Source organism: Odocoileus virginianus, unplaced genomic scaffold (assembly GCF_023699985.2).
Source record: "Odocoileus virginianus isolate 20LAN1187 ecotype Illinois unplaced genomic scaffold, Ovbor_1.2 Unplaced_Contig_5, whole genome shotgun sequence".
Classification (NCBI taxonomy): domain Eukaryota; kingdom Metazoa; phylum Chordata; class Mammalia; order Artiodactyla; family Cervidae; genus Odocoileus; species Odocoileus virginianus.
This window is the reverse complement of record NW_027224322.1, coordinates 2,673,015-2,689,776: the sequence shown is the minus strand read 5'-3', so window position 1 is coordinate 2,689,776 and position 16,762 is coordinate 2,673,015. Positions and strand designations below refer to the sequence as shown.

General features: G+C 67.7%; 1 protein-coding gene across 1 annotated transcript in view; it reads right to left on the bottom strand.

Moving 5' to 3' along the window:
* CROCC2 (ciliary rootlet coiled-coil, rootletin family member 2) overlaps nt 1-14,484 on the bottom strand; it is a 52,766-nt gene extending 38,282 nt beyond the window's left edge. The window contains 14 exon segments of the mRNA XM_070463596.1: nt 145-375; nt 585-731; nt 1,136-1,280; nt 1,738-1,920; nt 3,815-4,005; nt 4,278-4,484; nt 4,792-4,885; nt 5,318-5,515; nt 5,905-5,986; nt 7,146-7,155; nt 9,749-9,914; nt 11,139-11,245; nt 13,323-13,471; nt 14,268-14,484. Of these exon segments, the coding sequence (XP_070319697.1) occupies nt 145-375; nt 585-731; nt 1,136-1,280; nt 1,738-1,920; nt 3,815-4,005; nt 4,278-4,484; nt 4,792-4,885; nt 5,318-5,515; nt 5,905-5,986; nt 7,146-7,155; nt 9,749-9,914; nt 11,139-11,245; nt 13,323-13,471; nt 14,268-14,484 (2,127 nt within the window).
* Between the last annotated feature and the right edge of the window lie 2,278 nt (nt 14,485-16,762).

The following is a 16,762-nucleotide window of genomic DNA, read 5'->3' as shown; positions in this document are numbered from 1 at the left end:
TCGGGCAGCCTGAGCTTAGAAAGTGCCGGGGCTGACGTCCGAGGGCCAGCGTGGCTTCTGTGTCTGTGCGTGCCCGCCCACCCCAGAGGCAGGGGCGGCCCTTTCAGATGCGGCTGGGGACTGGGAGCCCCACTACCCCCTCACCTGGCCCACCTGAGCCTGCAACTGGGCCCGTTCTCGCTGGAGTCGGGCCGCCTGACCCTCCAGCCGCTCCAGCCGCTCCTCCAGCCGCCCGCAGGCCCTCTGCAGGCCCCTCCTTTCAGCCCGCAGGAGTTCCACCTGCCACTCCGCCTGCGCCAGCTGCTCCCGGGCGCCGGCCTGCCCCTGCGCCAGCGTCTGCTGCTGCGCCCGCAGCTCGTCCCGCTCCTGCTCCAGCTGCCGGAGAGGGGGGGACAGGGCGTGGTCCGTGTGCAGACCCAAGCCCCATGCACCCTCGCCCCCAAGTCCAGGAGTGGAGACGGCGGGGAGGAGGATGAACAAAGGGGGAGCCCTGAGCTCGGGGGGCAGGGGCTGCACCGGGGCCCACAGCTGCTCTGGGGAAGCAGGACTTGGGAGAGGTCCGACCCCCTGGGCCCTCGTCTCACCTGCAGGACCAGGTGGTTCAGGGAGCCTTTGTCCTGAGCCAGCGCCTCCGTCACAGCGGCCATCTTGGCCAGGGAGCCCCTCTGCTCGGCCCCCTCTGCCTTGAGCCGGCTCACGAGCAGCTCCAGGTCAGCTTTGCTGGCCTCGGCCTAGGGTGGGGAGGGCAGAGGTCACCCAGCAGGGAAGCTGGGATGGCTTCTAGATTCGGGGGAGCCACGACGGGGTGGGGAGTGAGCCGTGCGTCACGGAGGTGTGCAAGCTGGAGCTCCGGGGGGGGCCTGGAAGCGGTCCCCCAGTGGCGAGGCCCCGGGGGTAGACGGTGGCCCCTGGGTCCAAGGCTGCAGCCAGGGTAGGCGAGTGGGCGCCTGAGGGAGGGGCCCTGAGCGCCTCTGTGGCCGGTGCTCGGGGGGACGGGCCAGGGCACATTGGTCGGGGACTGAGGAGGCCACTCCGAGGCTGGGACCAGGGGACACCCCTGAGCTTGGGGCCAGGGGATGGTCTGCAAGCCCAGGCCGGCGAGGAGAGGGGTGAGGGGGGGCGGCCGGGGGCGCACCCGGGCCAGGGCGCTGTGCAGACCCTCCCTCTCGCTCTCCAGGATGTCCCTCTGCAGCTGCGCTGAGCCCAGCGCCTCCTGGGCCGACACCAGCTCCGTCTTGAGCCCCGAGACGGTCTCCTCCAGCTGCTCCAGGCGCCCTTGACTGAGACCCGGAAACAGAGGGCAGAGGGCGTGAGGCCGCCTCAGGATGAGAGCCGGGCCACTTGTGGGGCCCCCAGTCAGGGTGACTGCCCGCGGCTGCCCCCAAAGGTGCGGGGCCCCAGAGGAGCACGGGTCCCCTGCAGGCCCGGAGTCACTGCCCAGCTGGGCGTGGGTGTGTCTGCTCGGACCTGGGCGACAGCCTGGGCCAGCAGAGGGCACCCATGCTGCGGCCCACCCCGGTGGGGCCCGGGTATCGGGGTGGGTTTGCCCGGGGTGAGGGGGCTGGCACTGGGCTGGACTTGGGGTGGGCGTGTGAGTGGTGGTGGGTGGTGGTCAGTGTGAGAGGGGCCTGCGGTCTCACTAGCACCCCCTGACGAGGCTGGTGAAGATGTAGTCCCGGGGCGGCAGGGCACGCGGGGCCCGGGGCCGGGATGCCCGCTGGAGGCCGGGTGGCCCACCTGCTCTCCAGCGCCCTTCGGCTGCGCTCGCCCTGCTGCTCCAGCGCCTCCTTCTGCTCCGCACACCGCTGGAGGCTCCTCTGCAGCTCCATGTTCCTGGCCTCCAGGCTTCGCTTCTCAGCATGGGACACGGCTGCCTCCCCCCTCAGCGCCTCAACCGCCTCCTCGAGAGCCGCCTTCTCTCTGGAAGCAGGTGAGGCTGAGACTGGGGGTCCCGGGCATGTTCATGCCTCTGCCCAGTGCCTGGGGGGCAAACAGGGCAAGGGGGCCGCGGAGGCCACTAGGGGCCGGGCTCAGGGACACGTGCGGACAACCCCCAGCCGGTCTGTCCAGGCAGGGTGGCTCCCGGGTGGGGGGCCTTGCGTGAGCCTGTAAACCCCAGAGGGCCTGACCCCGGGGCATCGCTATGCTCAGGCCTCTGCACCCGTGGGCTAAGCTCAGACAGTCCTGCAAGACCCTGTGGGAAGGAGGGGACCCCGGCCTGCCAGGGGCCCCCACATCTCCTGGCTGGCCCCAGAGACCTGCACCCTCGTCAGAGCTGAGCATGCCGCTGACCCACACCCGACCCCGAGGTCCCCTCTGCAGGTCACCCGCCAGCCAGGACTGGATCTCAGCTGCTCCCCACCTGGCCAGGCCCCGAAGCACCAAGTCCTGGGGCCCCACTTCCCAAATGCCTCCTGACTCAGCCTCTCATCCCCCTGTGTCACGGGGCCACTGGGCCTGTCACCCTCAGTCCCCAGGACGCTGTGGTCTGGCCACTTGTGGGAAGGCGGTGTCCCTGAGAACAGCCCCCCATGGCCCTCGCCCCAGTGACCGCTGCGCCTCAGCAGGCTGAGGTGGCCCCGCCTGCCCAACCCACACCCCACCTCTGCCTGTAGCCCCTACCGGAAGTCCCTCCTGAGACCTTGCGGGCTCCCCCATTCCTGCCAGGCCGAACCTGCCCACTCCCGTCTCTGCCCACCGCCTGTGTGCCTCTCGAGAGCAGGACTGGGTCTAATCTTCCCTTGGACCTCCTGTCCCAGCACTGAGTGCGCTGTCAGGCCCTCCAGAGAAGGGGTAGCCCCAAGGGGCCTGTAGGCCCGACCCCTGGGTGAGTGAGCGGAAGCATGGGAGGCTGTCGGTCCACTCCTCACGGCGCCCTCCTGCAGGAAGCCTTCCTGGGCTGCCAGCACGCTCCTGCCCCACGCTCCGGCTCAGGCAGCGTGTGGGTCTGGGAAGCCCTGGACTACAGATGCTGGGGATTCTCTTCCTGCCCCTCACCACCACCCGCCCCGGGGGCAGTCAGACGTGCACAGAAGCATCCAGACAGCCTCCTGGCCAAGTGCACCAGGGGACGCCAGACCCACGGGACATGCCAGGAGGGCGGGCAGGGAACTGGGGGTCTGTGGACCACCTGCAAGGGATGGCCCAGATCCCTAGAGGACTCTCGGCAGTGGGAATGGGGCAGCGGGGCCAGAATACAGCCTGGTCCCAGGAGGGGCATCTGGGAGGCAGGGCTGAGGGGCCGGGCTCGTGCTCAGCCTGGGCTTTGGGAAGGTGAGTCCTGGCCACGGCCCAGATGGGCCCGAGCGGGAGGAGGGGTGCTCAGTGCAGGCAGCGCTTGGCGGCAAAGAGGGGAGGGAGGCAGCTTCCATCTGGAGGTTTTCACTTCTGCTCCTGGAGGGCCTCATGGAGGAGGTGGCCCTGCCCTCCCGCCTCACCTCCCCAGCAGCTCTTTCTCCTGGAGGGCCTCATGGAGGAGGTGGCCCTGCCCGCCTGCCTCACCTCCCCAGCAGCTCTTTCTCCTGGAGGGCCTCATGGAGGAGGTGGCCCTGCCCACTGGACTCACCTACCCAGGAACTTCTCCTGGAGGGCCTCGTGGAGGAGTGGCCCTGCCCTCCCGCCTCACCTCTCCAGGAGCTCTTTCTCCTGGAGGGCCTCGTGGAGGAGGTGGCCCTGCCCACTGGCCTCACCTCCCCAGGAACTTCTCCTGGAGGGCCTCGTGGAGGAGGTGGCCCTGCCCTCCCGCCTCACCTCCCCAGCAGCTCTTTCTCCTGGAGGGCCTCATGGAGGAGGTGGCCCTGCCCGCTGGTCTCACCTCCCCAGGAGCTCACTGGTCACACGGCTCCACTGCGCCTCCCGGCTCTGTGCCTCCAGCTTGCCCAGGAGGTCCTGGCGCTCCTCCTGCAGGAGGCTTCTTGAGGCCTGCAGCTCCCTCTGGCTCTCAGACAGCTGCTCCTGGAGCCCCGCGGCCCTCACCTCGGCCGACTCCAGCTGCTGGTGCAGCTCCTGCCCGGTAGTAGGGGTGCAGTGAACCCCTGTGGCAGGGCCAGGCCTCTGAACACAGAAGCCAGCCAGGGCCCTGGACTCCCAGAGAAAGGACGAAGTTCTGACCAGAGACCCACCCGAAGTGCAGGGCCAGGCACCTGGGGGGGTCAGCCTCCTGGGGGTCAGCCCCCTGTGGGGTCAGCCTCCTGGGGTCAGCCTCCTGGGGTCAGCCTCCTGAGGGTCATGGGCAGGCCCATAGAGGCCCTTCTCAGCCTGGCAGGCCCTGTGCCCACCTGCTCCCGCTGCCGCCGCCTCTGAATAGCCGTCCGCACGGCCCACAGTGCTGAGTCCAGGGTGACCGGGGAGCGGGCTGGGGGCAAGGACTCAGCCGTCAGGGGGGACCCAGCATGAGGGGGGCTCCTCCGTTGGCCCTGCACTCCCTCGCCTTCAGCACCGCTGCTCTTCACCAGCTCCTCGCTCCCCGCATCTGCCTGGGCCACCTTCAGGGCACAGAGAGGACAGAGCCCAGAGCTCAGGTCACACGGGTCCTTCCAGACCATTTCCCAGGCCAGCCTGAACTGCAGGGGCCCTGCGGCCCATTGGCTGCCCGTGTGGGAAGGACCCAGCCGGGCCTGCACCTGTGTGATGCTGTCCAAGAGGAGCCGCAGGGTCTCCACCTCTGCTCTCGAGTCCCCTGGGGCTGCTGGGCCTCCACTGCTGTGCTGGGACTCCTGGGGGGACGGGGGTGGGGGGCTGCTCAGCGAGGCCCAGGCCCCGACTGCCAGCCGCCCCCTCCCAGCCGCGTACCAGTCTCTGCACGTCGGTTCTCAGGGAAGAGATGGCTCTCTCGCTCGCGTTTTGCTCGGTGAGCTTCTCTACCAGCAGCGTCTTCTCTGAGAGTCTGGGGACAGCGGGGTGGGGCAGGGCTGTCTGTGCCAAGATCAGAGCCCAGGGCCATGTCGGACCTGGGAGCCCGGCTCTGTCTGCCTCCTCCGTGGTGCGTGCGGCCTGCCTGCGGCTGTCGGCCGCCTCTGACCCCCCACTGTGGTCAGATGCCCTTCTCCCGCTCTAGAAACTTTAGCGGCTCCCACTGCCTCAGGGGTCAGCGCAGCCCCCGAGTTCAGCATCGAGCTCCCACCGTGACCCACACTCAGCTCGCCAGCCCCGCAGCGAGGCTTCCTCGGCCCAACCTGTCCTGCTTGTGCCCTGCCCTTCCCTGTGACTGGATTGCCTCTGACGATTTATTGTCTTTTCTTCCCAGGAACCAGCTTCTTCTCTGGCCCCGGGCCTCCCTTGGGCCTCCCTAGACCCAGAGCCGTGGGCGCCCACGCACCTGGCCTGGAGCGACGCCTCCTCCGCGGCCGAGCGGCCCTGCAGCTGCAGCGTCTCCCGCGCCTTGTCCCGCAGCTGCTGCTCCAGGGCAGCAGCCGCGCTGCGGGCCGTCAGCCGCAAGTTGGAGCCGAGGTTCAGGCAGGCCATGTGCAGGCGCCGGGCCATCCTGGCCACGTCCGCCCGCAGGTCAGCGAGGCCCCTGCGAGACCAGGTGCACCCAGCTGAACCTCGGGGGTGTCTGTGGGCTCCGCCTGGGGGCTGCACGCCGGCTGGGCCAGGCGGGGTCTGGTCTCAGGCCAGAGGTCTGCCCACCTCAGGAGAGGACCCACAGGTGGCATCACAGCCGGGCAGGGGTGGGCGGGGCTGGGCCAGGACGCATAGGACAGGCTGTCCGCCTGGACCGGCATGTGGACCGTCTGAGCCTCAAGGGCCCAGGACAGCCGGGCTGAGGTGCCTGGCCAGGCCCCAGAGCTCCGTGCAAGTCAGTCCGCTGCTGCTGACGGGGGCTCCCTGCCTGACCCACTCTGTGCGTTTGGCCACCTCCCCCAGGGCGCCCTGTCCCCCTCGGGCCCGTGGGTGGGCACGCACCTCTCAGTGGCTGCACGCAGCTCGGCCAGGTGTCCCCGGAGCGCAGTGACCTGCCTCTGCAGGAGGGCGTCCTGGGGCTGTCCTGAGTGGGTGTGCCTGGCCTGAAGGCAAGAGGCGGAGGCCAGGCTGAGGGGTGGGGGGGCCTGCGACCCCATTCACCCCCATACTGCTCCTCCAGCACCAGAGGTGGGGGTGCAGACCTCGTCCTCAGCCTCTGTGGCCCCTTCTCCTCCCCAACAATCAGACTGCCCCCTACCTGGGACAGAGCTTGGCTCCCCTCCCAGAGGCTGTGGGGGTGAGCGCCCCCAGCTCCAGAACCAGGACCCCCTCAGCCTGGTCCCCATGGGGGCGAAGGCAGCACTCAGCTGGGGTGGGGAGGTGGGAATGGGGTTGGGGCATGGGGTGTGGGCAGTGGGGGTGGGGAGGTGGTGTGGGGAGTGTGGGAATGGGGTGTGGGTGGTGGGTGTGGGAGTGGGGGTGGAGCGTGGGGTGGGGGTGTGGGATGTGGGCAGCGGGGGTGGGGAGGTGGGGTGGGGCATTGGGGGTGGGGGTAGGGGGTGGGGTGGAGTGGGGGTGGGGACGTGGGGTGTGGGAGTTGGGGTGGGGTGTGGGGGTTGGGGTGGAGTGGGGTGTTGGGGGTGGGGCGTGGGGTGTCGGTAGTGGGGGAGGGTGTGGGGTGTTGGAGGTTGGGGTGGGGGTAGGGGGTGGAGTGGGGCGTGGGGTGTGGGTAGTGGGGGTAGGGTGTGGGGTTGAGGTGGGGGTAGGGGGTGGGCTGGGGTGTTGGGAGTTGGGAGGTGGGGTGTGGGCGAGAGTTGAGGCAGCAGGATGCAGACCCGCGTGGGCAGCGAGGCCAGCCTTGCAGGGAACTACGCTGAAGCCCAGAGCCAGAGCCCCAGCCTCGGCGCTGCCTCCGCAGGCCCTGCCCGGCGGCCGGACTGAGCTCAGAGCCGGGCTCTGCGGGCCCCCATAGCCCCTCCACCTGCTGGAGCCCCAGCGCTCGTCACTGTTGCTTCAGACCAAGTGCTCTCACCGAAGGCCCTCTGGCTGCAGACCCGCGCTCCCACCTCCACGAGCCCTTTGCTGAGCCCTCTCCCCGACCCACACCTGACCCCCCACGAGCCCAAAAGCCCCTGCGGTGCACCGCCTCCGGGAGCGCCCCTGGTCCTGGCCCAGAGCCTTGTGTCCACGCCCCCTGCCCACTGCGGTCATCAGGAGCCCCGGTGACATGGAGGGGTGGACACCCAGCCCCGCCTGCCCAACACTGACGGGAATACAGGACACGCCAGACTCCACAGCGTCTGGACGCGAGGCTGGGTGGCCGGGGCGGTAAGGCACACGCAGGCCAGGGATGGGTAAGCTTCCTGACTCGAGAGTGACTTGGCATACAGCAGCTTGAACTTGTTTCTTTGACCACGGGGGCTCCGAGGACAGAGGGGAAAGCCTGGGCCCACCCAAGTGAGAGTCTACTCACCTATAGCAGTGACCCCCCAAGCTGCACTCCAGGCAAGGTGTGCTAGAGGCAGGCAGACCTGCACACACGCGCACACACACACACACACCTGCCTGCAGGGGCGGTAAGGAGGTGCAGTGCATGGTGAACCAGTACACACATGCGCACACACACGCACGCGTGCACACACACTGTCGGAGGGGCAGTGTCCCCCGCAACTCACATGTTGAAACCTAACCACCCACGTGAGAGTGTCTGGAGGTGGGGTTTTTCAGCTCACTGCTATCGAGGGTGTTCGTGCCCTCACCGAAGGGGCCCCACGAGCCCTCCCTCCCCTCTGCCTTTTGAGCGGATAGCCAGAAGGTGTCATCTGTGATCAGACAGCGGTCCTCATCCTCACCAGCCACTGAAGGGGCTGGCACCTTGACCTTAAGCTTCCAGCCTCTAGAGCTGTGGGAAATGTTTGTTTATGAGCCCGGGACTGGGGTATTTCTGCTCCAGCAGCCTGGAGGGACCAGGACGGGAAGGAAAAATCTTGGAGATTTGGATTTGGAAAGATGAGTTAGCCTTGGTGCAGTTTTCAGCCTAGATTCACAAAACCTGGGTGGTTTGAAAAAACAGTAAGTTAAAGCTGAAAATTTACTTCCATGTGGCCCCAAACATTATCAGAGTCCCTAGAATCTGCAAATGAAAGCAATGAAATGAAAGAAGCAAATAAAAATCTTTTTTGGAATGTACCATGTTCATTCTAGGTTTCAAAGAATTCTCAGACTTCCAAGGATACTACACGGCTCTTAACTGAAGAAATCAGAAAACCACCAAAGACACATAGACACCCATCACCATGGTCAGAACCAGCAGAAACAATGAACTCAGACCTTGAAGGAGTTCAGATATTAGAACATCAGAAACAGGCTACAAAATGATTGCTTTCTAGCATGCATCAACAAACATAACAGAGGCTTGAAAATACGAGACTAAGATATGCAGAAAACAGAATAAAAGTCAGAACTTTTAAAGATGAAAAATACAGTATTAGAAGTTAAGCGAAACAGGCAGGTTTAACAGAGATTGGATACCAGGGGAGAAAACTGATGAGCAGCAGGGTGGACTTGAAAAAAATTACCCACGACATAGACCACGGTGGTAAGGAGGGGAGGTTAAGAGCATAGGAGGGAGCCTAGAAAGGGTGGGGGGGGGGAGGGGGAGGTGGGACTCGGGCAACTGTGGAAGACAGAACAGAGGCTTCCCCAAACAAGGAGAGAAGGAACCCTGATGAGTGGAAGCAGAATAAACAGAAATCTGCAGTCGGCGGTCACAGGAAGTCACAGCAGAGAATCCCCAGTGGCCAGAGTGCGATGCCCGCCAGAGGAGTCAGGGGTTGGCGGGTGTTGGCAGGCTGGAAGCCAGGAGACAAGCCAGGACGTCGCTAAGGTGCTGAGAAAAACAGATGCCAGCAAGTGGGAGTGGCGTTCAAGGCCAAGGGGGACTAAAGAGCCCTGATCTGCTGGTGCCAGATTGGACCCAAGGTCCGCCTCCGGGGTGCCTGTTCTGCTGTCCAACTGAGGCTGGGGGTGAGGTGTCCACCCCGTCTCACTGGCCCCGCAGCAGCCCAGCGCCCTGTGAGGACTGATCTGATCGGAAAGGCTGTGCCTTCTCCCCACGCCCGTCTGACACCCTCCTGTCCCGGGACAGCTGTCTGGCAGGAGGGGTCATGTCTACACAGCGGGGGCGGCCTCTGCTCCACCAGGTCCATGTGGAAAGAGCCAGGATGGCCCCTCTGCGGTGGGCTTGTCTGAGGGACCCCTGCGCAGGGTTGGTCTGAGGCCGGGGCCCCGGGGACCGCCTTGGCTGGCTGCTGGCAGGCGCTGGGGGGGCCCGGGGGCATCCAGGGCAGATCAGGGGAGGCGCGGCCAGGCACAGGCGCGGCTGACTGTCTCAAGTCCTGCCCTACTCCACTCTGTGTGTCCTGAAGCTGGTGACCACCCCACATGGTCCACACGGCATCGCTGCTGCAGCGAGGCTGAGGCCGGAGCCCCGTGCCCAGACTCCACCCAGGACTGAGGATTTTGGAAGAGGCCGCGGGGCCCCTGCTGGCCCGGAGTCCAGCTCGCAGAGACTCCTCCCTCCAGCACAGGGCGGCCACGCCGGGGCCAGGGCTCAGCCCTCACCTGACTTCCCAGTCCAGCCATCGGCTCCTTCTCTCAAAGTGGGGGCTTTCCACCTGGTGAGCCCCACTCCACAGACAGCTGTGACCAGGCCGAGCAGGGGGCCGTGGTGTGGCTGGGGGCGGCCACTGGCTCACCCCTTCCCGGTCCTCGCTGCCCACCCCCGCCCCAGCTGCGGGCACCGAGCCGGGCGTCCCCCTGCCCACGAGCGGGAGCCAGGGAGCACCTCTCTGTGGGTCCGGCGCCGCGCCTCCCGCAGCTCCAGCTCGGCCCGCAGACGGAGCATGCTGCCCGTCGTCCTGGCCAGCTCCTCGGTCAGCCTGTCATTGGCCTTCCGCATGTGCTCCAGCTGTTCCCGCAGGAGGGCGTTCACCTGGGAGAGGCCGGTGCTCCTGGACGGGCAGGGACGCGGCAGCGTGATCGTAGGAAGGTGGCCTCCCCTACAGACATTCTCAGATCCTCAGGCCCCAGACCTCCTGGGCTCAGACGACCCCAGCTCGACCGTGCAGCCCCACCGCTCCTAAGTGGCGCTGACCGCCTGCAGAGGATCCCCCTCTGGCACCCCGCTCCCCCCGACATATCTGTTGTCCCCTCCTCCCCCCCTTGAGCTCCCTGGCTCGGCCCTCACGACTACGGCTGGCTGTTCGCTGCAGGCTGTGGAGGTGAGCCTCCAGGGCAGCAAGCAGGTCAGGGCTCGGGAGCCCCAGCCGAGGGGACCAGAGCTGGGAGGGAGGCGCGTCCCTGTCGCGGGGCGGGCTGGGGGAGAGGGGCCAGGCGTGCCCCAGGGAAGGGGCAGCCCCTCTGTGACTGTGGGCCTCTCTGCCCGCAAGGCAGGCCTGTGTGTGGCTGCAGTCGGGGACCCCAAACCCTGCAGAGCCCACACTTCCCGGCCAGGCTGCGAGGCCACAGGGATTTCTCTGCTCCTCTCTGCTCTGGGGGCATCAGCCTCCTGGAGGTTTGTTTCCTGCAGCCCCTGCCCCTACCCCCTGCTTCTCCAAAACTGGTTTTCAAGATGCTTCTCAACACTGATCCTTTGCCAGTGTCCCTGAGGAGGAAGCAAGTCCGGGAAGCATGCCATAGACGGCTTAACCTTCCCGGGTCTGCGACAGAGCCGCCTTGGGGGCCCCGCCCCGCCTGCTTCCCTCGGCACGGACCTTGGTGAGATGCTCTTCCCTCCAGGGGCGTGTCCTGGGGCTTGGGGCTCCCTCTGGGGGGCTGGGGGTGACATACAATTACCACAGTGTGCAAATGAGCCTGGTCATGACCGCAGAGCAGCTTGAAGCCAGAGGGGTCTGGGGGTCAGGGTTGGAGTGGGAAGAGGAGTGGGATTGGGGGGAACCCAGAGACACCCCAGGACTGGCCAGGTCAACCAAGGCCCGACCTGCCCGTAGCACGGGCCACAGCCCCGGCCCCAGCTGTGGCGGGGCGGCGGGGGGGGGGCGGTGCTGGGGTGGCACAGCAGGGAGCAGACTGAGGCCCAGGGGTGTGGCCCCCGCCCCGCCCTGCCCTGCACCCCCTGGCTCTGACTCCGAGTCACTCTGGAGGAGTCGCCAACAGCCCAGGCCACCTGCCCTGCCCGCGGCTCCCTGCAGCCGTCCACGCCCACCCGGCCTCACCTCTGCTCGGCCGCCTCCAGACGGCCCAGGGCCTCCTCCAGGTCCACGCTGCGCTCCAGCTCCGACCTCTGCAGCTGGGCCTTGGTGGCCTCCAGCCGGGCCTGCAGCTGGAGAGGGCGGTGACCCACCTGGCCGGCTGCTTCCCAGCCCTGCAGGCCGGACGGCTCAGGCACAGTGCCCTCTCTGGGATGGCTGGGAGGGCTCTGGGGGTCCCCAGCTGGGGTGGGGTTCAGGCTGAGATCAGGGGTGCTGTTGACTGGGGTCTGGTCAGAGGGGTCAGGATGGTGGCCATCCCCACGCTGGCCCTGCGCCTCGTGCCGCAGCCAGCGGAGGAGGCCCCACATCAGGCCAGGCGAAGGGACATGGAGCTGGACTGTGGTCACCTGCATGGCAGTGAGTGCGCGTGGGGTCCCACCCTGCCCCTTCTGCCTGTGCTTGAACCTCTGTCTGCCCCCAGCCCCTCATCCAGCAGGGGGCAAGGCCACCCCACAGTAGGTGGGCCTGCAGCCCCCAGGTGGGTCTGGTGGTAGGGAAGCCCCCAGAACTGGCCCAGACCATTGTTGAGTCTGCAGGGCTGAGCGGATGGGAACCTCGCTCTGAGGGAAAGGGGTCACTGGGGGCCGGGGCCGCCACCCAGATCTTCACCCAGAGCACATTCTGGGGTCCGAGGAGGGGCTGCAACAGGCCCAGGGGGACAGCTGGCGGGGGCTGAGACAGGAAGACCAGGAGAACCGAGGGCTCACCTGTGGCGGGGCCTGGGGCCAAGGAGGTGGGTGGGGGAGGTGGGGAGGATGGGGCTCCCCTGAGGCCTTTGGTGGGGGTGGGGGGGCACTGGGATGGGGCTGGGGGACCCGGCGAGGAAGGAGACAGACACCCACAGAGCAATCACGCCCACCCCCACACCGCCCCACCCGTCTCCTTGGGGGCACTCAGGGAGACCAGACTCCTCCGTGGTCCGTTTGTACGCAGGGGGCCGACGCTCGCGGTGGGGGGGGGGCGGGCGTGGCCTGGAGCCAGGATCTCACTGACTCACTCGGTTTCCTAATCTGGCTGCAGGGCTTCTGCGGCTTTTATTCCCACCGGCCTCTTGTTCCCAACATCTCCCCACCCTGTGCTAGGAAGACGCCCCCACCCCCAGCTCCACGCCGGCCCGGAAGGGGGAGGGTGGCGAGCTCACCGAGTGCTCCCGGCCTGCCGGTCCTGCCAGAGGAGTTCCCGGGGAGGGGGGGACTGGGGGTGAGGACCGGGGTGGGGGGCCTCTTGTGGGGCTGGGGGGTGAGGATGGGGTTGGGGGGCCCCTTCGTGGGGCTGGGATTGAGGACAGGGGTCCTGGGGCCCCTTCGTGGGGCCGCGGGTGAGGACGGGGGTCCCGGGGCCCCTTTGTGGGGCTGGGCATGCCACCGACCCCAGGAAGCCATCAGGACCCGGGAGGAGACATGGCCGGCTGGGGATTTCAGCCTCAGTCACCAACCACACCAGAGAAAGGGCCGGACTGGGTCAGGTCTCAGCCTGCAGCGTGGCCCTGCACGCTGTTCCTTCATCTGGGGTCGTCTGTCCCGCTGCATGGAGTGGGGGGCCGTGCAGACCCAGGTGCTCTGAGCACCCCCACTGTGGGCTGGGCACCCTGCCCCGTCCTGCTCTGAGGCCGTCACGACTTGGGGCGGTGGACACGAGACAGAGGCCCTGCCCGGTGACCTCCGTCTCCTCCCCGCCTCAGGTTCCCCGCCCGCACACTGGGAGGCCCTCCTGGCCCCACAGCTTGGGCACCACTGGCCTCTGGCTGCAGCCGGTCACCCTGGCAGGGCCTGTGGCCGCTGGGGGCACTGAGGGTGTGCCCAGGGCCTGTCTGTCCACCTCGGCTGTTAGGGGCGAGACCGGGGTGGAGTAGGTCCTTCCAGCCTGCCCGCCTCCCCTTGGCAGGTGTGTCCATGTGCTCGCGCTGGGCAGGGCACTGGCCCCCCAGGTCGGGACTGTCCCGGCCCCCCCCCCCGGGGTTCTGGGCAGGTGGGCACAAGTCATTGCTTAAGCTGGGTCAGGACCCCTGGGCACCGTCCTACCTCACCTGCCTGCTCCAGCCTGTTTCGCTGCGGCGCAGGGTTCGGCCGTGGCCGGCCACTGTCGTCCCCCTGCTGGTGGGCCCGTGGGTCACCCCAGGGCAGGCTGCCAGGCGCCCTGAGCACTCACCCGTTTGCTGACCACGTGGTGCCTGCCAGCCAGCTCATCCTGCTCGGCGCCCGCCTGGGCCAGCAGGCCCTCCAGCCGGGACAGCTCATCCTGCAGGGGCGCGTGCTCTTCCGGCCCGGGGCCCGGGGCGGCCGGGGGCTCCCGCAGCCCTGCAGGCGCAGCAGTAGGGTCAGCCTGTGGCCGGGCCAGCCCCCAGTCTGGCGGCCTATCCACCCCGGCCCAGGGGCCCCCGGTGCAGAGGAGCGGACCCTCCTCTCCTCTGGGTGGGCACGTGCCCACTCACCTCTCTCCCGAGTGCAGCCCAAACCAGCACAGCAGAGGGCCTGTGGGGGCGGCCCGGACGCTGGGCACCCCACCCCTGCTGGGCTTGAGAACCGCTGCCTCAGGGCCGCAGGGTGCTGTCCCCCCGAGTAGCAAGTGCTGGTCTAGGTACGCAGGGCTCTCGTTCCTTAACACACACAGCGAGGCCCTGGCTCCTCTCGGAGGCTGGAGAAGCCCTTACTACCGAAAGGGGTCTCTGGGACCCACGCACGAGGGGTCAGGAGCACGGCCTGGGGCCAGGCTGGTGGCCACGGTGACCGACAGTGAGAGGGCCGGCAGTGGGGCTGGTGGGCGGGCAGCCGCTCTGCACCTGCGCTTCCTGAGCGCCAGCCTTTAGGATTCTCACTCATCCAGTGAGAAACAAGACTGGCAGTCGCCAAGAGTCACAAACAGAAATGCACGCTGGGTGGGGACGGTCTCCGCAGCTCAGGGGTGAGCACGCTGTGCGTGTGAGCTTCTGGCTCCGTGGGTGACTCCATGGGAGGGTGTGAGTCTCACCCTAGCACAGGGGACGGTGACAGGCCGGGAGGGGCCAGCCGAGCCAGGGCATGGGGTTGGGGGGCTATGCTCCCTGGGCCTGGACACCCACCACCGCCCTGCCGCTCCCCTGGGGCGCCCCCTCACCTTGGGGAGGCCCCTCGGCCAGACTGCTGGCCACAATCTCACGGATGCGGGCAGGCACGGGGGTGGGGGAGGCCCGCCAGCGTCCCCCACGCACAGTCAGAGCGCGGTCTTCTCTGCTGGCCGCGGGGCTCAGGATGGTGTCCTCCAGCCTCTGAAAGACACGCACGAGAGACCCCTGGGGCCGGCAGGTCCCGGCACTGCTGCCAGACACCCCCATGAATCCACCGGAGTCAGGGGGGCACCACACCGCCCTGGGGAGGACCGGGCGAGGCTGAGGTCCCCCGAGGCCACCTGTGAAGGGGGAGGCTGTCCTGCCCATCCCGGAGCTGCTCCAAGCTCAGGTGAGGAAGGGAGAGCGGTCAGGGAGCTCCCAGCCCAGGCCCAGCGTGCCTCTGTGGGGTGCCTTAACCTCTGCCCTGGGTCTCTCTGGGGACGCTGGGAGGCAGAGCCCCCGCCTTTGGCACCCCTGGAGCAAGTGGTCCCCCGGTTTTCACAGTGGGCATTGGCAGGGAGGGGACTGAACCCCACCCAGAGGGCCCAGAGCCCTGTGGACAGAGGGGCTGGCCACCGGTAGCAGGACCGGGTTGCACCCACACGGCTTCCTGGAGAACGAGGCCGGCCGCCCTGTCCACAGGGAGGGGCCGCGGGGGCCCGGGGATGGGGTGGGGCAGGACCGAGGCGAGGCAGTGAGCGCACAGTGGGCACGGTCTGGCCTGGCCCTCCAGAGCAGCTCAGCGGCTGCGGAAGCGCTCTGAACAGGCCTGGGAGTGGCAGGAACCCCGGGGTCCCGGGTCCCGGGTAGGAGGCCCGGGGTCCCGGGTCCCGGGTCCCTGGTCCTGGGTAGGAGACTTGGGGTCCTGGGTCCCCAGAGGCTGGTCCTGGGCTCCTGGGCGCCGGGCGGCACTTGGTCTCAGCCCCGTGGGTTCCTGGCTGCAGGAAAGTGGCCCGCCGGGGGGGCCTGGGTGCTCTCCAGAGCCCAGGGCAGGGCAGGGCCTTCGCACAGGGCAGATCCCGACACTGACCGTGGGGAAGATGTGTGAACACTGGGGGCCGAGGCAGCCAATTCTGAAGTGGCATGAGTGCTCCGGACGTGAGAGGGTGACGAGAGGGACTGCCCGGGGTCGGGATGTGCCCGGCTGCCCGCCGGCCCTGCGGCGTCCACCGTGAGGTTCAGGCCATGAGTGACGTGCTGAGGGAGGAACTGGGGGTGGATGTCCGCCCCGGGGGCTCTAGAGCGACAGGGCAGGGTGCCCTCATGACTCCCAAGGACCCAGCGCCCTGTCCTCTGGCGTCCCGAGACACTGGCCCCGAGGCTCCCCACGGCTCCCTCCCGTCCAGGGCGTGCTGCGTGACCGCTGCCCAGCCTCTCCCTGCCCGTCCTCGCCCCCTCTATCCTCCCTGGAGACCCTCGTGAGGCCGAGACCCCCCACCTGGCTCTGATCTCCGGCCAGGCTGCTGGGACAGGGGCTTTCTGGGCTCAGCCCTGCCCTCCCGCCATGCCTGGTACAAGCTCAGCCTGATCCATGCTCCTGGGACAGGCTCCACTCACATCTGCCCAGACAGAAGACCTCCTCCACGTCAGCTCCAGGGGGGCCGGGGTCACCCCAGGACCCGAACTCGTGCATGACCACTGTGCCCCTGTTCTGCCCATAGCAGTGCAGTGAGCCCCAGACACTGAGCCGACGCTGCTGCCCGGCCCCCCAGAGTGACACCCCAGAGGGGGACCCCGGAGTGAGACCCCAGAGGGGGACCCCGAAAAGAGACCCCAGAGTGAGACCCTGGAGTGAGACCCCGGAGTGAGGACCCGGGAGTGAGGACCTGGGAGTGAGGACCATGGGAGTGAGGACCTGGGAGTGAGGACCCGGGAGTGAGGACTGTGGGAGTGAGGACGGTGGGAGTGAGGACCGTGGGAGTGAGGACCCGGGAGTGAGGACTGTGGGAGTGAGGACCCGGGAGTGAGGACCTGGGAGTGAGCACCGTGGGAGTGAGGACCCGGGAGTGAGGACCTGGGAGTGAGGACCCGGGAGTGAGGACCTGGGAGTGAGGACCGTGGGAGTGAGGACCCGGGAGTGAGGACCCGGGAGTGAGGACCGTGGGAGTGAGGACCGTGGGAGTGAGGACCGTGGGAGTGAGGACCGTGGGAGTGAGGACCCGGGAGTGAGCACCGTGGGAGTGAGGACCGTGGGAGTGAGCACCGTGGGAGTGAGGACCGTGGGAGTGAGCACCGTGGGAGTGAGGACCTGGGAGTGAGGACCTGGGAGTGAGGACCCGGGAGTGAGGACCGTGGGAGTGAGGACCCGGGAGTGAGGACCGTGGGAGTGAGGACCCGGGAGTGAGGACCGTGGGAGTGAGGACCGTGGGAGTGAGGACCTGGGAGTGAGGACCGTGGGAGTGAGGACCGTGGGAGTGAGGACCTGGGAGTGAGGACCTGGGAGTGAGGACCGTGGGAGTGAGCACCGTGGGAGTGAGGACCTGGGAGTGAGGACCGTGGGAGT